Source organism: Aulonocara sp. 'chitande type north' Nkhata Bay, linkage group LG5, assembly GCF_057382095.1.
Source record: "Aulonocara sp. 'chitande type north' Nkhata Bay isolate Kocher_YH1m ecotype deep benthic linkage group LG5, A_spYH_male_GT1.1, whole genome shotgun sequence".
NCBI lineage: Eukaryota > Metazoa > Chordata > Actinopteri > Cichliformes > Cichlidae > Aulonocara > Aulonocara sp. 'chitande type north' Nkhata Bay.
In genome coordinates this window covers 20,728,296-20,751,405 of record NC_141348.1, presented here as the reverse complement: position 1 = coordinate 20,751,405, position 23,110 = coordinate 20,728,296, and the positions used below count along the sequence as shown (strand labels likewise).

At 40.3% G+C, this 23,110-nt stretch overlaps 2 protein-coding genes, 1 long non-coding RNA gene and 1 other non-coding gene across 4 annotated transcripts; 3 read left to right on the top strand and 1 right to left on the bottom strand.

Moving 5' to 3' along the window:
• Positions 1-1,261: 1,261 nt before the first annotated feature.
• Positions 1,262-9,221, bottom strand: psma5 (proteasome 20S subunit alpha 5). Its single transcript, XM_086291966.1, has 10 exons — positions 9,117-9,221; positions 8,753-8,803; positions 8,293-8,359; positions 8,063-8,189; positions 6,831-6,898; positions 6,638-6,745; positions 6,480-6,538; positions 6,279-6,381; positions 1,751-1,837; positions 1,262-1,599 (listed from the first exon to the last, which is right to left on the bottom strand). Exons 2-10 carry the CDS (start codon positions 8,779-8,781, stop codon positions 1,522-1,524), a joined length of 726 nt encoding a protein of 241 aa, XP_086148092.1. The 5' UTR covers positions 8,782-8,803; positions 9,117-9,221; the 3' UTR covers positions 1,262-1,521.
• Positions 9,222-9,616: 395 nt separating this feature from the next.
• trnae-uuc (transfer RNA glutamic acid (anticodon UUC)) lies at positions 9,617-9,688 on the top strand. Its single transcript has one exon. It is a non-coding gene; the product is annotated as a tRNA-Glu (tRNA).
• A 382-nt stretch (positions 9,689-10,070) lies between these two features.
• Positions 10,071-23,101, top strand: LOC147330440 (matrix remodeling-associated protein 8-like). The gene is made up of 12 exons (XM_086291965.1): positions 10,071-10,485; positions 11,045-11,071; positions 11,156-11,458; positions 12,213-12,314; positions 12,406-12,539; positions 14,708-14,887; positions 17,597-17,738; positions 19,964-20,122; positions 20,217-20,241; positions 20,321-20,406; positions 20,494-20,565; positions 20,647-23,101. The coding sequence occupies exons 1-12, from the start codon at positions 10,434-10,436 to the stop codon at positions 20,667-20,669; spliced, it is 1,305 nt and encodes a 434-aa protein (XP_086148091.1). The 5' UTR covers positions 10,071-10,433; the 3' UTR covers positions 20,670-23,101.
• Positions 12,546-13,994, top strand: LOC147330441 (uncharacterized). Its single transcript, XR_015129087.1, has 2 exons — positions 12,546-13,705; positions 13,793-13,994. It is a non-coding gene; the product is annotated as an uncharacterized LOC147330441 (long non-coding RNA).
• Positions 23,102-23,110: the final 9 nt, after the last annotated feature.

Here is a 23,110-nt window from a genome sequence, read left to right as displayed (position 1 = left end):
ATGTCTAAATTACCTCCTCAACATGTCTTGAAGTTCTCCACAGGCCTGGTAATGAACTAATCATTTGATTCAAGTGTGTTGACCCAGGGTGAGATCTAAAACCTGCAGGACACTGGCCCTCAAGGCCTGGAGTTCGACACCTGTGGTGTAAAGTCTTGAAACCATGGACATCATGTATCATCCTGGTCGAGATGCTCTGCAGGCTTTTACATCAGCCACCTTTCTTTCGCATTATTCTTCGATTCAGTTGTGAAGCACCGTCCAATCAGTTTTTCAACATTTGGAGTATAAGCAGAGTGTATAGGCCTGTATACTTGAGAATCCTGCTGCTTCCATCAGCAGCCACACATACCCAAGCCATAATACTGCCTCCACCATGTTTGTCAGATAATGTAGTATGCCTCAAATAATGACCCGTTTCTGTCCTCCATACTTTTCTCTTTCCATTATTCTGGTAAAGTCATCTGTCCAAAGAATTTTTTCCAGAACTGTGCAGGCTCTTTCTAGAAAAAAGTCTTTTCCAGCCTTCCTGTTTTTATAATCAGCATTTTGAATCTTGTTGTAAACTCCTTCTCCAATCATAAAAACATGATTGCAGATCTTGACAGTGATGCGCCTGTCCTTGACTCGTAAAGTTATTTTTCTTAAACAATGGAAATAATTCTATAATTATCCACTTTAGCTGTCTCCTGTGGTCTTTCAATCCTTCTGTTCCTGCTGAACTGATCAGTGGATTCCTTCTTCTAAATCATGAAACAGATTGCCAATTTGGCTGCTCCGAAGGTTTTTTGCTCTCTCTGATCAGTTTATTTTAGATTTTCAGCCTAGTCATGGAATCCCTCACTTATATTAGTAAAAAGTTATGAAACACAAATTCAATACTTTGAATAAATTTAAGACATTACATCTGCATTACTTCTCATCAAATAAGGGAGCAGGCCTAACCTGGTCATGAAAGCACTTGCCAATTGTTTAGTTAATTCTGAGCCTCTGAAAATGGGAGACTGTGTATATAAACAGGCCTTTTTGACAAAGGATGATGCCTTCAATTTAGTTTTTGCTAACATGTGTATGGTATCATGAGCACAAAACTAAACCAGTTACGCTGCGTTTGCAATACGGTTTACTAATACTAATTAGATATTATTGAAATACCATAGTTGAAAGACAAGAAAAACAAAAACTGCAAAGAGTCGGCAACTTTCTGAATACAACAGTTTAATTGTACTGATTCGTAACAAAAATACCCCTCCCACTCCTCCCCCACATTTTTCCCCCTTGCCACTCAGTTATAAGTCCCGGTCAGACTCCTGTACAGACACGTACAGATACTGAGAGACGTAAAGAAAAATTATTGGATCGTATATAGAAACTGCTTCTGCACTGCAATTTTGAATGCAGCAAATAATGAGAATGTACGGATAGAAAGTTGTGGCTGCTTTGTGACATTCGGCCCAGGTGCGCCTTCACACCCTCTTCCCTCGTGCCCAGAACTGAAACCGAGACCAAGTCTTTCCTGCTCTAGATGTCCTTGATTACCTCCTCCAGCTCCTCTTTGGAATACATGTGGAAGGTCTTACCAGGCTCTACTGTTGCCAGCTGTAGAGGAGACAGATTAAGAAAGTATGTGTGAAAAACAACCATTTAGACAACAGCAGGTCTTTGCAACTTAAGTCCAAATAACACAGCTGATTTGGTTGGAAATGGACAGATACAACCTTCTGGCATCAAGTATCAGAGTGGGACAAACCTCAATGTTGGTGGCGTTGAGCTTCTCCTCCATCACCTGCTTCAGAATGGTGAGAGATGACTTGATGGCTTCTTTTAATGTCATGGACTGTCAGATTTCCAGAGACAGGGAAAGACAAAAAGACAAAACTATTCAAATCTGCGTGTCCATAGTTTTCACAACATACACCCGTCCATCATGGAGAAATTCTGACTATATTCTAGGGCTGCCACAAACGATTATTTTGATAGTTGACTAGTCACCGATTATTTTTGCGATTAGTCGACTAATCAGATCATCATCCACTGGACGTAAAACGTACAGCTTATTGCACCAGCAGCATCTGCTCTTATATAACTATCATTAGCTTACAGCTTTAAGTGTTTAAGGTCTGTGCTAACTAAAAATAAAGACAAGATGATAGTTTATTAAATTTTAATGAAATTTGCAGATTGTTTCGGTGAAGTTTAATAAACTCCTTGCTATCTAAAATATAACAGGACACCGGAGTATATTCTCGAGCATCTCACACTTCTGATAATCAGCTGTCTGCTTGACGTTTATTCAGCTGTGTAAAAACTATAACTTTAATCTCAGCCAAACCGATTTACAGTGTTGGGGAGTAACGGAATACATGTACCGCCGTTACGTATTTAAAATACAAAATATGAGCAACTGTATTCCGTTACAGTTACCGTTTAAAAAGGTGGCATTTAGAATACAGTTACTTTGTTGAAATAAATGGATTACACGGCGGTACTTTCCTGTTTCATATTGTTGCGGGTCAGGACTGTTTGGGTTTTGTTTGACAGCTGTTCTGTTGTTCCAGGCGGCAGCGTTACGGTTGCCATGGTTACAGGATGACACGCTCTCTGCGACTGTGTTTCCTGGGTGAGAGAGCGGCGCCTTTTTGTTGTTGTTGTGCTAAGCTAATAGGCAGAATGCTACAGGCATAGCCCCAATTATTGCATAGCCCTAAAGAATGTAGCCTCATGGGCAGTGTAGTCCATGCTGCAGGGAGAATGGACTGCGTTATGTGTCTGTGAGCGCGAGGAGGGAGAAAAGGAGCTGTCATCGAGGAGAAAAGGGAGCTGGAAGCATGTAAATATAATAATAACCACTGCAGCTAAGAAGAGTGCCCGATGAGCCCAGTTGTAAGTAAGCTATTAAGACTCGACTGTACGCTGTGTTCGTGTTTTCCTCCGAAACAATCCGATTGTTCAGTCTGACGTCACTAGCCGTGTCTGGACCTAAACTCCGCTGCAGGTCCATATATCAAACGATCACTATGGCATTACTGAGAGTTGAAAAACTGTCTAAAGTCTTTCATCTTTAATAAAATGATCAGCGTTCTGCTCTACCAGGTGTAACAATTCATGAAAACGGAATTTATGACATTTAACGGAGTTAGAAGTTAGAAGCTAGCGAGCTAACTTCCTGCTATCTAAATACAATATAGCATGTCCTGACTGCGGGGTTTTGGAAACAAATTAAAACGTACAGCTCTGTTATCACTTCCAACATAAATGAAGACAGAAAACTAAACAGCAGTGACGTTTGTAGGGTTACTGAAGTTTGGCTAGCTGGTATATAATGATGTGCTACGTGGCCGCTAGCGACACAGCTATGTTAGCATAATATAAACAAGATAACTTTTTTTTCCACTGATAAAAGTTAACGTGAGTGTTCTCAGTGGTCAGGAACAAATGTAATCACATGGCAGGATGCTGTAAAAGGACCAAACTTCAGCCAGGAGAACAACTGAGATAATCCATCCACAATACGAGGTTAGTCATTCATATACTGCTGCATGGGCTGGGCTGTAGTTACATCCTAAGGTTTTAAAAACTGAGCTTAAATAAATGATTAGCGGTAGTAAAAGCCGAGGGAGGTCAACAGTGATCACTGACTGTTTTAGAAGCTTTTTGAGATTAAATAGAAGAAAATACATAACATTAAACATGTTAACAACACAAAAGCCATATTAAACGCAGACTACTTTAGGCCCGGAAGTAGGATTCGTCACGTCATCACTGAACAACCGGATAAGTTCCGTTGGAGCAGCCTTTCAACGCCTCTCTCTGTCTCTGGCTAGCAAAGTTGACCCAGACAACAGTATTCTGTAATCTGTAGTGGAATACATTTTAAAAGTAACCTTCCCAACACTGCCGATTTACTCAGGAACAAATAAAATACTGAAAAAAGCCAAACAATAACATTTTTAAGTTATCTAAGTGACTTACATATCATGTTTAACCTGAGTAGCAAAAGACGGCGGTGGGTTTGAAAACGATTTGCTGGGAGTCCAGTGTTCTCACGGGCTCTAGTGAGCCTTGCCCCCGGCTAGCTATCGAGCTAGTGGGTAACAGACGTCTCCGAAAACGTCGGAGCGCTTTTGAAAATATGTGGTGTCTTGAAAAACTGAGCAGATATTTGAGGTTTATACAGTTACATTCTCGCCTGAAAATATGTTAAACGTTTAATTTTGTGACCCAGAAAGAATAATAAGAGTAGTATTAAAACTAACTAGCTGTCGCCATAGACTACGTGCACGTTAGCATATGCTACTTCTGGTGCGGAAACTCCTGTGGGGAGCTTTGTTTCCGGTGTCCTATTCGCGCCTTGTTTACGGTCCAAAACAAGTTAAGCAAATGAATGAATCAAGCGGTGATTTACATTTCTATAGATGTCTTGGGCATTTACCCAATATATCTGTAAATGATGTTCATCGACTTGTCGATATTTTTTCCCCACGTCTCAGGGCAAAAGAGAAAATGGATTCAAATGTTATATTTCTCAGCTGTCCCTCATTTATCGCGGGTGTTATGTTCTAAAAATAACCAGCGATAGGTGAAATCAAGTAGCTAATTTTATTTTTTGACGGTGCAAAACGTTTCGTCGACATCGTGGACATACAGTACTGCACTTCAGAGTCACACTGCTAGCGATCGATGCAGCGATTCTATACTGTACAGGAGAGAGGTCACGGAGGAGATCATCTGCAGCGATCAGGACACAATGTGATGTAAAAAAAAATAAAAATAAGCATGCAAACTTGCACTAAAAAATCCGCGAAACAGCGAGGTGAAAGGTGAACCGCGTTATAGCGAGGGACCGCTGTAATTTTGAAGGTAAGTCACAACATACCCTTCGTAAATACTAATGTATAGAAACCGTTACCAGCAATCGTTCAGCAATTTTTCATTTTTTGCTTTTTTGATCATTAGATTTTTTTTATGACACAACAGTGGTGAGTGTTCCCACCTTCTGGTGGGAACACTCACCACTGTTGTGTCATAAACTTAACGCGATCTTTCCCTTTTCGAGTTTTGGACATGATTTTGGAGTATATCTTCGCAGTAGCGATTGACCGCAAAGTAAAGCTACCGGAAATGTACAACCCCACATCCGGTCTCAAACCAGGAAGTTAGCATTTTCTTGTGCACAGGGTCTATTGTTGGAAACTGTTGGAAACTGTGCTATGAATTCTGGGACAGAGCTACTTCTTCTTCTTCGGGGTTTAACGGCAGCTGGCATCCTTATACATGCAGCGCTGCCATCTTCTGTTTCCGTTATTACACTCTTAAATCCTACTACTTATTCCTGCGTCTTTTGTGATCTTACAAAGCTTCAAACGACGCGTCGACTATTAAATCAGTCGTCGACAATTTTGATAGTCGACGTAATCTTGACTAGTTGACTAATCGTGGCAGCCCTACTATATTCAAAATGTTAAATGACCTGAGTCAAACCTTCCCTGTAACTCTTTAAGGCGTGGGACATATTTTAAATTGTCCCTTGCCAGCTAAGCCATATATTAAATTATAAATGCCTGTGAGTGTAGTATACATAAGTAAAACACAAAAATTGTATGTTCTCGCCATTTATGACCATTTAATACCAGACATAAATGTCTAAAATATGTCTGTCAACATTTTTCAATACTTCTCTGTGCTGACTGATTTATTTCATGTTCCTTAAACGTCGCTTAACCAAAACCTAAATTAGTCAGCACAGCGATCATTCATCCCAGCCACAAGTTTATGGTTATTCCACAAACCAGGAACTGCATCACTGTTTAGTGGACGAGCGCAGACAGACAGATGTGGCATCTCCAGAAATTTTGTTTTAAATATTTCAGCTGAAGCTTTGGGAAGCTGAGACAGGTTTTTTTTTCTACATTTCTTGGGTGCTGTGGCCAAAGTAGCTTAAGAGTGTGTTTTTTTTTACCTTTTTTTTTTTTTCTTTTTTAAGAACTTCTGGTTTCCCATCTTGGACAAATGTCCAAGAAAACTATTTGTATGTTTGTAGCAACAGAGTGATGGAAGTTGAGACACTGATATTGAAATATCCTCATCAGCTGTAACTTGTCTTGTACCAGCTAAGTGGACTCAATCTGACCGCTGAAGCAGGCTGTGTTCCAGCATGACATGGGAGTGTGAAGAAAACACAGGAGTACCGTACTTAACTGGATAACATGAGTGAATTACACAGCGTGTAATGCAGGCATATGGTTGGTACAATGCTATGGTATCATGGCTGTTATTACCTTGTGGTAGACCTCTTGCAGAGAGCTCTGTGCTCCCTCAGATGCAGAACCGATGGCCCGAGCATCACACTGCACAAAAGTTCCTGATGGGTCCATGTGATACCTGTATTACACACACACAAAAAAAACGATACATGTGTTTAAGCAAAGCAAGCAAATATCCCTTAAATTTTAAAATAATAAACAATTATCTTGACATACAGCTGAGGTCCTTTTTCATCAACTCCCCCAAACAGAAGCGCTACACCAAAAGGTCGACTCTGTTTAAAACAAAGCAAAGACACAAATAGAAGTTAAACATCAAACTTTTTAGGTCTGCATCTCAAAATTAAAACACAAACACTGGCTGAGTGACTCACCATGGCACCAGGGTCTGCATCTTCCTCACCAAACTGCAGCGCCAGGTTGGACACAGCCTGAGTCACACTCTCCACTGTCATCGTCTCATTGTAAGTGAACCAGTGGTTCTGAAACAGAGCACATACAGGTTAACCGCAGATAAACACAGCACTCTAAATATGCCTTATACAGCGCTGTGCTCTGAAATCATACCTGTGTTTCCACTCTTGCTTTGTCGATAAGAGTCTTGGCATCAGCTATCAAGCCGCTCATGGCACAGCCTAAGACGTGAAAAGAAAGAAAACTAAATTGCATTTATCTTTCACAAGCTGTGGCCTAAAGCAAGACTCTTCACCATCAAAGTGAGACAAACGAGATGAAATTTCGTGTAATCCGAAGGAAAGCTTTACTGTGCAAGAATGTGGATGATTAAAATTTGTCTGAAACAGCTACAACAACAGTGTGAAAATTAAAGTTGAGGACTTGATTTGCTTAGCTTTGCGAGACAGTGTTCTGACTAATTTAAGCCACTTATACCAAAGAGTTTTTGCTGAAGCAAAGGAAAGAGAATCATTTCTCGAGGTGTTTTTTTTAAAAAGATGAATACTCTCCCTTAAACAGAGGGCTGCAAAAAAAAAAACCCCAAAACAAAACAAAAAAAACGACACACTGACAATCACAAAATATTTGGGGGAAAAAAAAGAAGAGAGAACTTTAAGATATTTTCACCAATCTTTACATGGAGTAGCCCAGTGATATTCTCTGGTTTAAAGTACTATTAATGGCACTTTGTTTACTTAAAATGTTTATTTATCTATTTTCTGCTTTACAGTCTTGCAAAGGGACCAAATAATAAAGAGATGATGCTTTCAAAAATAATTTCATTAACAGCTTTAATTTGGTCTATATTGTCACACAAACTATATCAGCCAAAAAACTAAATCTAATAATATTTGGTTTAAGCAATGCTTGGTTTAAATGGCTCTGATTTAATTGCAAAAATATTTAAAATCAGTGCTCTGAAGTAAATCAGAGAGGGTCTGGCTGGAATCTTTTTTAAGATTTAATGAATTCACATTGAATGACTCTTTAGGTTGTTTCAATCTATTGATCTAGACGGTTTCAGTTGCTTTTGTCCACATTTCTCTTTTTTGTAAGGGAATAAAAGTTTTTGGAAATTGAAGTGTACATTCAATTAATAATAATATTTTCTGGGCTAAAAAGAAAATAATAAATATTTTTGCTTTTCTTTTTCTTTAACAATATTGCACTGGATTTCTGTGTAAAAAAAACAAAAACAATAACATGCATTTCAAGTCCAATTTTAATCAAAGAATCAATTAGCTGGTTTAGCTGACTGGATATCTTTTCTCATTACAAAAAACAGCCAGTAATATTATGTCAACAAAAGCCTTAATCCTTTGTCATGGTCCATTTCCACTTACCAATGTGACTATCAATCTCCACGATCTTCTCAATGCTGTTGGGCTCCATCAGGGGAGAGGTGATCCTCTTCTCCACAGCCAGACATACCCCTTCTGAAGTCTGGATACCGATGGCTGTGGAGCCCAACTAGAAGAGCAAAGCCAGGCCAAAGAAAATAGATGAGCTTGAATATAATCACTTTGTTTAATAACCGCGCAGAAATAGTTAAAGATTCCTGTGAAGTACTCACTTTTATTGCCTCTATGGCATATTCAACCTGGAACAATCTTCCCTCAGGAGAAAATGTGTTCACACCTCTGGAAAACAGAAATTAAAGTTTAGAAATTTTAACAACGATTAATATATTAAAGATAGCTGTAAACGTTATTTTTCACTATTATTATTTGCACGTCTATTACCTCATAACAGTAAAGTAAATAAACGCTCAGCTTGAAAAGGATGGCATACCGAAAGTGAAAGCAAACCAACTTTTTCCTAACATTGATTATTAGCTGCTAGCTGATACAAGCTGTAGAGACACTGTTACAATAAGGGTTTAACGAAATCAGTATTTTCTATATTTTCTTTCGGCGTTTAACCGGGCTTTCTTTCTCGGGTAGACAATAAAACACCTGTGTGCTCTCGTTCGTTTGTTCATTTCCCTCTGTTAAGCGCTCAATAAATGACAAAGCAGTTTGTGCTGCACCTACCTGTCATATTCCGATCTGGTCAAAAACATCTTTTAACGTTAAACGCAGGATCTAGAAAAAGATAGATGCGTTATTTGCGTAAGATTAATGTACAGTACCAACAAGATAAAGCAAATATTGAGAGCTGATTCTAGTTTTTGGTTTCAAGTTTGCTGTGACACCGGGTTATCTGCTAGCTGCAGTTAGCGGTGATACCGAGCAGGCGTGCTAGCTAACAGCGCAACCAATTACACAATTAACTGCATATTAGACACAAATATACATCAAACATCAAAATTCCATCAGTTTAACAATGTCCAGGGAAATATATGTGTACAATTTCCCAGTATTATTCAAAATAACTTCACTTGCTCGGCTCGTTTACCTTCAGCCAAAAACCCTTCAATGAGTTCGCTTGTTTCAGAGGAAGCGTTTGGTGTGTTACATCCAAACGCGCCGGTTGTTAGCAATTCCCTAACTAACGTTCCGCGTCTCCAAGTCAAAATATACTTCATTAAATTAACTTTATTTATGTACTCTGAATTTAAACGCTTTTGATTTTTTGGTTGTTATTATGTGTTTTTACTTGTAAAATTCAAAAACAAGAAAGCACATTATAATACTGGTATTTGTGAAAAATTAGGAAAAATAAAGCTGGGTAATGTTGCCTGAAAACACGATGTTGTTTCCTACAATCATAATTTTTCTTTTTGTCTGAAGACAAATTGTTAATGAAATTTACTGAAGACAAATAATTGTTCCAATTCGTGCAAATCAGAATAACAAGAATACAACTTAACAAAAACAGACAAAGGTAATGATCGTTGGGTGCCATGCGTTTGCGTACATGTATTATGCAACATTACACGACTGGTGAGTACAGTGTCCCATATGGTCTAGCGGTTAGGATTCCTGGTTTTCACCCAGGCGGCCCGGGTTCGACTCCCGGTATGGGAACGCTTCTTTTGTGACGATGGGATTTTAATGTCTTTCACGTGAATGTCGAACTTGGCCTTCGTAGTGACAAAATGGCACAATGGGCTCCAAAACACAGTATAATTTATTAAATTATTGTGGTCACTTGAGAGCGGAACCAACCGCTGGGTGTCGTTATTGAGCTGAATTAGAAGAGACGATGACCTGTTGATTTGTCTGATTTCTTCATCAGGTTAAATACCCCAAAATATAAAATATTTTGCGCCTATCGAGATTAGTCGTCGTTAAGTTATCTGCTATGCTCTTGGAAATGATTGTTTGGCTTACTATGCTGAGTGCTACTGGAAAAATAGTGTGGCTTTTGAAATGTGCTCTAATACGAATACCAATATGTCACCACTGCAAAAGTAATGATGTACAGCTATTAACACAACTTAGTGGAAAAGTAAGAGAATGTAAGTGTAAAAACAAAAGTCTCTCTTGAGATTTTTTATTGTAGGCTAATTAGTCGGGGGTTTTGTGAGAGGAGGTTTACTTGGCGGTGTCGGGTTTCATTTCCCGGCTGATTTCAGTTCCGCTCGGTTCTGTTTTGGTTCTGTGGTGAAGCTCTAACTTAATGCTGTGGCAGCGAAGGTCTCTCCAAACTCTGAAATGTGACTAACCTTGACGGGTTGCTGTTGCGAACAGACAGGCTGGACATATTTTCTCATGCTCAGGGCGGACTGCCAGGTGCAGAACACTGACTTATCGGCTTAAAACTGAAAAGATGAAAACCAAGAGGGACGACATCATTTTTCAGACTCTCCTCTTGATCCACAGTAAGTAGGCTGGAGTGAAGCACTGTTTTGCTTTTGTTGCAAGCGTGGATAGACTTTGCATTCGTGAGTTAAAGTATTTTAGAAGTTGGACTCAGCAGTGGAGAACACTCTAAAGAAATTAAAAATATATTTTACTAAGTAACTTTTCCTCGTTTTTCCTTTTGTTCTGAGGTGAAAGAACGTTTGAAAGATTTGTTAAAGATTTGTTTGTTTGTTTCTAGTGTCGTTAAGGTAGATTGATGTATTTGACCTTTCTGGGCTGATTTTAAAACCAGACTTCCGTCCACACTTACAGCGCAGATACATTCTTCGGAGATGAGAAACACTGAGGGAGGGTTCATTTCAATCAGGCCTAACTGCACAGTACAAAAACAAAGCCCAAAAGGGTTTCCAGATAGCAATATATATTAGTTTACACCGGCAGTAAATTGCCTACACACACACATGCACACACATACATGCATTTTCAGATGCAGGGACCTACAGATTTGGTCTGAATATCTGTTTAAGTGATTAACCCTTTTGCTTATTTCTACTGTTTTTTGTTTTGTTTTTTCAGTCCCTGTGGCCTGCTTCTTCACTGCAGGTAGGTTTCTCCTTGTGTGTGTGCACATGTGATCTATGTGTCCATGAGTACTAAAAATGTTACACCCTGTCTGTCCTTTGTCAGTGTCATGTCAGGCTGAGAGCAGCAGCGTGGTTGTGGCAGGTTATAATGTGAGCTCCCGCGCTGGTTCAAAGCTGGTGCTGCAGTGTGTGAGCAGCCGGATGGTGTGGACCAGGGACAGGGTGAGAGACAGGCAGAGGGTGATCCACTGGGATATGTACCGGGCTTATCCGGACTACGCCATGGAAAGGGTAGTGGACATGTTCTCAGCAGGAGAACAAAGGATGTACAACTCCTACAATCTGGGGAGGGTTGGTCTCAACCCGACAGCCTTCAAAGATGGAAACTTCTCCCTGGTTATCAAAGGTCACACACACATACAGACACATTCTGTTTTTGTCTTTCATGTGTAACTGTAACTGGCCAACATTACTTTGTTGGTGTGTCTCACTGTGGCTTTGCTTGTTATGTTCTTATAACAAATATTTCAGATCACATATTAAGTATGTAGACAAATATTTTAAAAGAAAGGTGAATCATTGCCACTGAAATGCAGTTAAAATCAAAGACCATCTAGATATTTGTTAGGGTAGAAAGCCAAATGCATCCTGACACACTCCCCTCACAATCAGATATCATCCCCTTATCACCTCTCTTCCATGCAGAGGTATGGCTAAATTGCATCAGTGTGACCACTATACTGTTACAGGGCAACCATGTCTTCTAATAGAGGCAGTCGGTCTGGCTATGATTAAAATCATTAAAGCTCTGTGTGGAAATTTTTCAAGTGATTTAGTTCGGTATTTGTCTCTGATTTCCCGTCAGTGCGCAACTGGTCCCCATTGCCACCCCATTACCAAAAACTAAAATGCCCAGTTTACATAGATTACCATCCAACACCAAATCTCAAACACAGAGTCAACAAAGGTTTCACAGATACCTAAATGCCACACAAAGGAATAAATATGAAGCCTCTATAAACTACATTACTTGATAATGAAAAAAAAAATGCCATTAAATCTAAAAGGTTTTGGAAAAAGGTTTGCTTTAATATGAAGTTTGCACTTCTGTTTCCTAAGTGGCCATGCTTGATTTGCTGTACTTCTACATGTGATGACAGATGTGACAATGAATGACCGAGGTCTGTACTCCTGCAACCTCCACCATCTCTACTGCAACTTTTACGAGACAGTCAGAGTCCAGCTCAATGTCACTAAATCACGTATGTATCACACTCTATCAGCTATCAGCACGTGAGCTGAAGTACATTAGTATTAATCCACAAACCCCTTTGACTTGTTTTTTCCACAAAGGCCGTAAAGAACAGCGATACTGGAATGGGCATAATGCCGTGTTCGTGGTGCTGCTTGGGAGCACTGCAGTGCTGCCGTGCACCAACCGACGTAGTGTGTGGACAGACTGGAGCGACCAGGAGGAGGATCAGCAGGTGTTTCTACTTGTTTCCCGAGACAGATCAAGAGCTAACATTTGTTTTTAACATTACAATTGACATGTACATGTCCTGGTTAATCTGCTTTGGATTATTTCTTTGAACTGTTTTTCCAGGGTGTAACAATTGTACAGCATACATGTTTAATGACTTTAATGACAAGAACTGAGTGCAAATCACTCTTTTTGGCAGAAATGGTAGAGGTTATTTAATTGGTTGATTGAGATATCTTTTAAGCATAGTCCTCAAATTTCAATGAGGTGAGTTCGGGAATTTGGGAAGGCCATTCCAGTTGCTTAATGTTAATCTACTTTATTTATTCCAAAACCAGTTTTGACGTGTTTGGGATCATTTTCCTGTTGAAACACCGAACTGTGTCCAAGTTTCAACCATTTAGCTGATGATTTGAGGTGAATTTGAAGAATTTGGAGGCAATCCTCCTTCTTTCTTATTCCATCTACTTTGTACAATGTACCGGTACCACTAGCAGCAACACAGCCCCAGAGCATGATGGTCACCACTGTGCTTGACAGTTGGTACAATGTTCTTAGGTTTGAAAGCCTTACCTTTAACTCTTCAACCATCCCGCTTCTCATTATATCCAAAGAGTTTAATGTTTGTCTCATCTGACCGTCTTATTTTTCTCCAGAAGGCATTTGACTGGTCCATATGGACAGCTGCAAAAAAAAGAGTTTATTTTGGAGCAGGAGCTTCCTTCTTGGTCGGCACCCTCTCTGTACATGGTGATTTAAAATTCACTTCACCATGGACAGTGATGCTGGTCTTCCAGCAGTTTCCAGTTAATGTCAGGCTTGATGCTTGGTGATTCCTGGGTTGTTCCAGAACATCCTCACCAATTTCCTCTCATCAGAGGGAAACTGTCATGGTCTGGGTCTGATGACCCAGAGCTCATGTATTTCTTGTATATGTTTTTCCATATGTTATGGTGGTTTTCTCTCCCTTTTTGTCCTTTCTCCCTGGGTGCTCCCGGATGTTTTGGGGTCGCTGAGGGGACTGCGACCCGGAAGTGTTCCCGCACTGGGGACTGCCGCACCTGCCGCCCATTAGCCCTCACCAGCTGCAGCTGATGGCTTCATGAGGGGCGCCTTATTTAAGAAGGTGGCGGAGCCCCAGTCGGCGCGGGATCATACTAAGTCGAACCTGTTAAGTACCTCCGTAGATTAGTGTGTTGTGATCGGCTTCGCTACTAAAGGCTGCCTGCTGAGCTGTGTGTGTTTTTGTGTCACCAGGAGTCGGGAGTCAGGAACGTCGTCACGAGGGGAAATCACAGAGTGGAATCGGGTTTTTGGAGTTGTCACCTTTTCACTGCTATGGACACGTGCACTGTGTGGGATTCTTGGAGGAATCGCCACAGGAGTCACAGTGCTTGAATTGTATATAGTTGTCGTTTCTGTCCACTCGCCATAAATAAATCCACTGTCCTTCACTTGAGTCTCGCGTTTGGGCCCTACTTTCTCTACAACTCCACGGTCTGCCGTCGCAGCCCGTGACAGAAACTGTCTTTGCCCAAACTGACCCAAATTGCCTTTGCCAAGACAGTTTGGGTCTTTGCCCACATCTTGGCAAATTAATAATGCATCCAAATAACTTGTACATACATAAAGTTGTTTTAAGTGATGATTTTGGATTAAGCAGTTGTTTTAGAAATGGCTCCAAGAGACCTTACTTGTGTGAATCTACAGTTCTCCTTGTTAGATTTTCACTGAGTTCCTTGGAGTTTCCTGTTGTTCTGAGTATTGGTCAGTCCAATGGATGCTGCCAAACAAATCCTTTTTATGTTGCCAAAGATAAACTATCAGTTGTCATCAATCATGATCACAAACAAAAAGTTAAACAAGGGGTTAATAGGCCTTGGCATTGTTAAAAGACATTGTAGAACTTTCAGCACTACTTATTAAAAGATTGAATTAAGTGTGTGTTGACTCGAGGATTTGAGAAAATCCTAAATAAATTCAGAACTTGTGCACCCTGTTCTTGTTGTTTTGTTTTTTGTTTTAATCATTAAAGATGTATGCTGTACAATCATTCCACCCTGGAAAAGAAATCATTAAAAGTCCAAAATTATGATTGCATTCATGCTCATAATTAACATGTGTAAATGTTTGACTACAATTGTACATTAACTGATATATCTGGCTCTTTAGGTGGTTCACTGGGACCGTCAGGCTCCAGGAATTTCCCATGACCGAGCTGACCGGCTTGTGGACCTGTACGCCTCTGGGGAGCAGCGGAGCTATGGACCTCTGTTCCTTCAGAGGAAGATGAATATCAGCAATCACGCCTTCTCCGAAGGAGACTTCTCACTCACCATATCTGATCTGCAGGTGCGTATGTGTGAGCTTTTTAAAAGAGAGCTACTTAAACAAAAGTGGTATAGGCTCACTTCTCATGAGGTTCATCTGTGCTTTAACAAATCTGTGGTCCAATGCTCTTGGCATAAAAGCGTCTGCAAAAGCGTGTATTTGTGTGTATACATGTAAACAGTGTTTCCAGAACAGATGAAACTCTCATTAGTAATGCATCTCTTTTCAAGTCAAACTTTATTGCTCCATTGGGAAAAATGAGGTTTTAAACCACAATATGTTGGGCAACCAATGCAGTTTTAAAAAAACCCAACAGCAACAGTTATTGCCATTTGTTATAATAGCAAGCAGATCTCATAAATCATAACATTTCATTTATATACAGGCTCGGGAAACTAGCTACAAAAAACCATAGGCAGAAGTTTTCAAAATTAACACAATTTTTTTTCTCAGATATCAGTTTTGTGTAACGGCACAACTTCTCTGATGCATGAAAACAGATGTGTTTAACATGGGCCTAATTTTTTTCTTTTCTCTGTCTTACATACAGCTGTGGTCAGGCATTTACATGCACTCATGAATGCTTTTAATGCTTTCTTTAAACTGTCCTGTGTTTCCAGCGTTTAATGACTGTACAACATGTAAAATCTTCAATAACTTTAAAAAAAAATAAGATTTTGATGCACAGTTTAAATTTATTTCGGATTTTCTTGAATTCACAGAGTGCCCTTAAAGGAGCTAAAACAGCTTGTTTCATACAGAGCATGAACTGAGGGGGTGTTTGAAAAAATCTGTATCAACAATTCACTTCTGACTCTTGCACAAATGTATTTTTGACAAATCCCAGATGTTGCTAAATTCTGCTGTTCAACTCTGTGGTGAAAGTAAACAGGTTTGCCTGTTAGTCTATTGAGCAATATTGTTTTTTTTAGTCTTGCACATGTAGGACCCAAGGAATTGATAATAATTTATGATTTTGTCATACATTTTTTTCCCTTTCTGGTGATTTGTAGTTAGTAGCATTGTTCAGCTGTTATTCTCACCATTATAAAGCCCAAAGATCCTTAGCTGACTACCCCAGTGTTTCGATTGCACTTTGGATCTGATGTAATGACCATCATGATCATTGTCAAGTAACGCTTTTAATTCATGGCCAAATTTGTGTCAGGAAACAATTTTTAAGGAGGTGGCGCAGGGAGAAAAGGCTAAGGTATGCCAAATTATAAAAGAACAGGGTTAGGAGAGGGGCACAACAGTGAGTATCTAGAGCTATCTGTAAAACATGGTACAGCCTCTGTCATGGTTTCCTGCTGCATTTCAGCCAGTGGTGTTGGGAATCTTGTCAAAGACCCACAGATGTTATTGGACGGATCCATGATGCAATACATCTGGAAAGCATGACATTATTCTAAACACACTGACAATGCAGTAAAAACATACCTGGATAGAAAAACGCCCAATGCAACACTATCAGTCATGGCCCAGACCTCAACATTATTGAAGCAGTGTTGGATCATTGTGGCCGAGAATAGAACAAAATTCTGGAGAGCTATTCCTGAGAACTACTTTAAAAAATGACCCGAAAAAAAGCTTTCTTTAGAGAGTTCAGGCTGTGTTGAAGAATAATAGTGGTCATACTAAATATTGACTTTCAAGCTTATTATTATTATGTACAAACTGTTTTTGTCTTATGGTAAATGGCCTGTATTTGTATAGCGCTTTACTAGTCCCTAAGGACCCCAAAGCACTTTACACAACCAGTCATCCACACACTGGTGATGGCAAGCTACATTGTAGCCACAGCCTCCCTGGGGCACACTGACAAAGGCCACCGGGCCCTCTGGCCACCACCAGTAGGCAACGGGCGAAGTGTCTTGCCCAAGGACACAAGACCGAGACTGTCCAAGCCGGGGCTCGAACCGGCAACAAGGCGAACTCCCCACTCTTGAGCCACGATCGCTCCTAATATACTCTATCTCCATTTATAATAACGTATGGACCTATTTCACATTTTCCTAGCAAAATATGAAGAAATGAGGAATTGCTTAAGACTTTTGCACAGTACTGTATAATCACAGAGCTTTACTCTTATTCAAGAAAGTCTTGGGTCATTCCATGAAAAATGAGTGAGGACCTCCTATCTAATCTTCTCAGAACCAGCTGATTTCTTTTCTACTGTAATTTTACTAGTGTTAATGATGCGACGCAAAATTTTACTGCCAGATTGAAGATTTGCAGCTTGTAAGTCATGTAATATTTTTTTCCAGCATTTTTGAGCCTGTATCGATCCCTTGTTGAGTACAGAGGATGGATAAAACACATTACTCTCACAATCTAAGACCAAAATCTTTTTTTTAGATCAGATCAGCCACTGGGATGGGCTTAGGTGGGGTGGCTGATATAAAACAATCTAGCAACATTTGATTACGGGCTTATTTTCTAGCCACGATTCATTACACAGTGAAAATAAAATATTGATGTGAAAAAAATCTTTAAAGAGAATTCAATCTTTTAATAAACTTGGATTTAATTTCTATTAAATTCATTATATTTGTATAGTTCATATTGTTAATATTAATAGAGTTTGTACTGATGCCCTTTGTACAATCTCGGTCCTATTTTTCACTCTTCTTTGATATTTTCTTCCATTTGTCTGTCTGCTAACAACAACCCATTTTAGGGTTTTGACTTTATATACATATAGTTTAATGTGTATTTGTGTTCTGACAGCCAGCAGACCAGGGGCTGTATTCCTGCCACCTCCACCATCATTACTGCGGTCTCCACGAGAGAAGAGTATTTCAGGTCACAGTGGAGCCTTCGCTGGTTAAGCCAACAATGCCGGCTAAATCACTGCCCAGCGAAGACAAGGGTAACTCACAAAAACACAAACACACAGTCTCTTTCTTCCTGCTCTTGTCAGCATGAGTATCTTAGCAGAGAGAATGTTTTATGACCTGGTGGATTTGAACTATCATGTGTACGATTAGGAGAAGGGGAAACATACACATCTGCTCTTTCCTTCACTCATCCCGTCTTGTTTTGTCCTCATTCACTGTCTCACACTCTACAAAAGAAGTAGCAGCAGAGGAAGAAAAAAAAGAAAGGGTGTGGGTGAAGAGACCCTCTTATTTCTTGCACTGTCAGCTTCTTTGATGCCAGGCCTTTTAACCTCCGCCAAAACCCTCTAAGCCTCACCCTCGCCACTTTTCACGTTTGTCTAAATTTCACGTATGTGTGTAGTTGCACATTTAAGGTTTGTAGGGATTGCTCTGTCCACACAAATTTCTCAACTCTTTGCCTGGTCTGAAAAGTTCTTTCGTTGGGTGGACATCAGTAAAAGAGAAAAGACACAGTGGAGAGGAGGAGGAGGGGTGTTTGGCACGATGGCTTGCCAGCAGCCTACCTCAAATTCTTCGATAATGAGAGAGTTTCTGGTGCATGGGTTTGTTTTTCCAGAAGGTAACTGAAGCAAAGTTGCTAATGGCACATGTATCAATGTGGGAAAATCATTGAGACGGCTTTAGAAATGGCTGAGTCCATCTGTGTGTGTAAATATGTGTGTGTGCCTAAAGTTCATGCCAAGAAGACCGATCTCATTTCAGTGGAATCTCTTGCATACAGTCACAGGACTGAAGTCCAGATCTGCCCACTCAATTAATCCTTCGCTCCCAGAGCTGTAATAATAAAGTAGGATTTTATCCACGGGAATGGTGCTGGTTTATCTGTTTTGTTGCCTGCTCCTCTGCACTCTCAGACATTACAGTAGTCTACTGCAGTATTATGTCTTCCTATCTCTCTCGTTTCGTCTGTCTGCTGCCGTGTTGACTTTGGCTCTCTCCACGCATTCAGCAAGAATTTGTCTCACTCATTACCCCACTTTTGTTTGCCTTCTGCTGGGTCCTTCTTATTTTTCTGCTTTGATGAGCTCGCCTGACTTTTTCCCTTCACATATAAAGAAAGGAGCCATTTTCTGCAGCTTTTGGACAAGAACAGGAAGCGTGCCTCATCTGCAAAACAGCTGGTCACACAAGACGAAAGTCAAACTGAAAGGTAGACAGAGGGAGAAAGAGAGGAAAGAAGAACAAGAAGGGAGCGAGGAATTTGTTGATGAAATGGGGTCGATGAGATGTAGGTCACCCTTTCCCTCCCTCCCTCCCATTAGAGTTATTTATCCGTGGAGTTTTAGCACCGTCATTGCGGCCAGTTTGAATAAAAACACACATGTTCTCATGTCAGGGGAGGAAAAAAGTCTTTATAAAACAATCAGAGGATTTGTAACGTCGATGTGTTTTGTTTTTATGTTTTCTTTTTTGTGTCCATGTGCTGTGTTTGGGATGTCTGCTAGAAATCTTTTCTAGCTTTATTCTGTGAGGCATACCTCTGGAGAAACATCTCATCGTCTCCTTCCTCTCCCTCGGCTCTCACTGCTTCCTTCACTTCTCTCGCGCTTGTCGCTTTTCTGTGTTTTACTGCCAGGAAAAGTAAATCAGAGCATGACAGTCTGGATCTCATTTTGGCTTTAATATGTTGAGTCTGAGGTCCGCAGCTGCCTCCTGCCTTGCACTTTTTTAACTCTTTTTTTTTTTTTTTCCTTATGAAGCTAAATGAAACCAGACTCGCCTTGATCCTCTCTTTGTGAATACTCAGCAGAACCGTGCTGAGATAGAAAAAAGACGACTAATTATTTCTCACTTCCATAACGTGTTTTGCATGTCGTACAGCAGGAAATCTAGTACAACATGTGTAGGATAAAAAAAAAGAGGTCGTCTCATGTGAGCCATGCCACCGGATGTACCAGCAAGGAGAGCGTGTCTTTATGGTGTAAACACAAAATACTAACAACAAGATGAGTCTCAGCAGAAATCTGTGGGGGTTTTTTTTTTTCTTTTCCCTCCAAGTCTTTAGCCGGTACACTGTCCAAAACAAAAAACAATGTGACACTCACGACAGGAGTAATGTCTGTTCAAATGGAAGCTCCGGTCTTGTTTACTACATCTGTAAACCACGTAATGACACACCGGTTTGTTTGTGAGGGAAAAGATGAAGAACAGATGAAAAAGAAATGCTGACTGCTGTCACTCTTCTATTGCTCAGAGACAGCTAAGGCTGAATCACCGCGAGTCATCACCGTCATCTTGCCTGAGCAAAGGCACCACTTTCTCCTGCCTCTGGGCTACGTCCTCACCTCCTTCCTGCTCCTGGCATTTGTTGTCCTCATCATCGTTGTCATCGTACGACGACGCACGACCAAAGGTGTGAAGCTGACGGCTGATTTCAGATAAATCACTCAGAATCTGCTTTTTTTCCCCCTTCTTTTGAATCTCATTAAATGTTCTTGTGTTTGCAGAAATGTATCCTCAGTCGTATATGGGGTGAGTGCTGACAATACACACAGACACACACACATATAACCGCTTTCTTCACCCACGTGTGTCCCCCTCACTGTGATAGGCCCAGCAGAAGTCAGAGCTGCTCAGATGAGTTTGAGATGGACGTTACTGAGGTGAATGTGTGCAGCCCGGAGGAAAGAAGATTCGGTGAGTTAAGAGAAAGAAAAGAGTGGAGTGTAAAAAAATATTGGTTCATCTCTCAGATGGGATTAGATGTGGTCTTTCTGTGTTTAGACTACAAGAACAACCTGCTGAAAGAAAAAGCCCACGTGAAAACTCAGCCAAAATTCATTGATCTCGACAAAGGTACACAGACACATGCGAACATCTATCATAAATCACCTGACACTCTCTTCCTCAAACTCAATCCATCTTTCTTTCTTGCAGAGATGCAGAAGTTCTCTAAGTGAAATAAAAGAAGTGGAACTGGAGTCACTGGCTGGTCCAGAGGCTGCGCTCCAAGATAAACACCTCCATACCGTCTTCTGTCCTGTCAGGAGAGATGCCGCAGAGAGAAACGCAGTGTTGCAAAAATCTGTGTTGTGACATTCAGAAAAAGAACACTGAGGTTTTGTGTTGCCAAATTGTAGATATTAGATACAAACAGGACTGTGAAAAAGTATACGCCCCCTTCCTCATTTCTTAGTTTGTTTGTGTATTTGTCACACTTACATGTTTTAGATCATCAAACAAATTTTACTATTAGACAAAGATAATCAGAGTAAATACAAAATCCAGTTTTCACATGGTGATTTCATTTATTAATTGGTTTAAAAAAGAAATATCCAAAAATGCTCTGGGATTCCAGTGAGCCAGAGTGAGAGCCATTATCCACAAACGGAGGATAATGGACTTGGACCAGTGCTGAACTTTACTAGGAGTGGCTGCCCCACTAAAATTGCTCCAAGAGCGCATCGACAACTCAGGGCAACTCCAGGAGTTCACAAAAGAACCCAGAACAACATTTAAAGAGCTGCAGACCTCACTTTTCTTAGTTAAGGTCAGAGTTCATGATTCAACAGTTGGGAAAAAAATAATAAGACTGAGCAAAAATGGCATCCATGGGAGAGCTCCAAGGAGAAAACCACAGCTGACTGAACACAACAAAAATCTCATCTCACATTTGGAAAATATTCTGTGGGCAAAGGCTGAACTTTTTGGAAGGTTTCAGTCCCGTTACATGTTGTGTAAATCTAAAACAGCATTTCATAAAGAGAACATGGTGGTGGCAGTGTTGGCTAATCGATGGAACCATTAATTCTGCTCTCTACCTAAAAATCCCGTCTGATCGTCAGTTCGTGTTTTCGCAACAGGACAATGGTCCAAAACACACTAGCAAGGCCACCTCTGAAATGTTTAAAAAAGTGTTTTGGAGTGGCCTAGTCAAAGTCGGGACTTGAATCGGATTGAGATGCGTGGGCCAAAATTCCTCCACACTGGTGTCAAAGACTCATCGACAATGATCACAACCGCTTGATTGTGAAACTTGATTGCCTAATAACAGGTTGTGCCACAATGAGGGTGAATACTTTTTCACACAGGGCCGGCTTGGTTTGGATCACTTTTTTCCCCTTAATAAATAAAATCATCATTTAAAAATTCAGGTTATCTTTGTTTGATGATCTGAAACATATAGCTGTGACAAATATGCAAAAAAATCCTAAGAAATGAGGAAGAGGGAAAATTCTTTTTCACTGCACTAAGATTGACCTGGCTGCGAAAGGAAGGAGAAATGTGTGCACAGATCGCACAGAACTGACTCACTTCTGAGTTGGTTAAGATAAAGTTCCAGCCTGAATCATTATTCCTTTAGTTAGAAAGTTTTTATGCTGATTTTGCTCTTTTTCTTTTCCTCCCATAAGCGCCACTGAAGTGTTACCATAACTCTGCACTGCGTCCAGTAGCTGCTGACTAACTGTATGCTCACTCACCACCAAGCAGAATATGTGAAACGTTCTGTTTTGTATCCACGCTCTGATGCAGATATTTTTTATTGTACACTTGCTTAGTGGGCATCACCCTGCTTCTTTTTTCCTCTGTGAATGTAGGAGGCGTGTTTCACAGCAGTTTCTCTTACCCTTTGTTGGATTTAGTCATGTTATAACCAGTATAGCAACCGTCTCACACAACTTCAAACAATGCAGTTAAATCAAAATACAAACCAGCTGGTTAAACAACGCTGTTGTAAATTCTCTGCTGTCACTGTGTGAAATCAAAATATTGCATTCAGCCAAGTGGCTCCTGGTACTTACAGGCAGGCGTTTTTATTACAGTTAAAACCACCAAAAAATCTGGAAGGTGAAATTTTATTGTTTCCACTCTGTGTGAGAATAGATGTTTACCTCACTTTCTATTTTTGGGCTTCATCTTCGTTCATCCCACAAGTAGTGCCCATTGTGGAAAAGGAAGTTAGAGAGCAGAAGTTCTTAGCCATTTAAAAACTCCTGGGTTTCTGCTTTCACTTGTCTGAGCAGACCTTGTACCCCGGTTTTATTATTATTATTATTATTGTAATATTCTGATGTTGCTTGCTGTATTTGTATTTGACGGCATCAACTTGATTTCTCTCGTGTTGTGCGCCCCCTAGCTTAGTCTGCATTAACTACTACAAAGTAAAATCCCAGCATTACAGTGTCTAAGACATAAAGGAGGACACCATCCTACTTGCAGTACTCTGTGTGAATAACACTCCACTCTTAAAGAAAAAAAGATTGCTGTTACATCTGCTGTGGCTTTTGCTTTTCTCAGTTAGCCATGCTTGATACTAATTTAACTACCTATTGTTGTGTTGTACTGTACTGCTAATCCAGTAAAAATGAAAAACAAAAGACAGACTGTGTGTTGCTGTGTA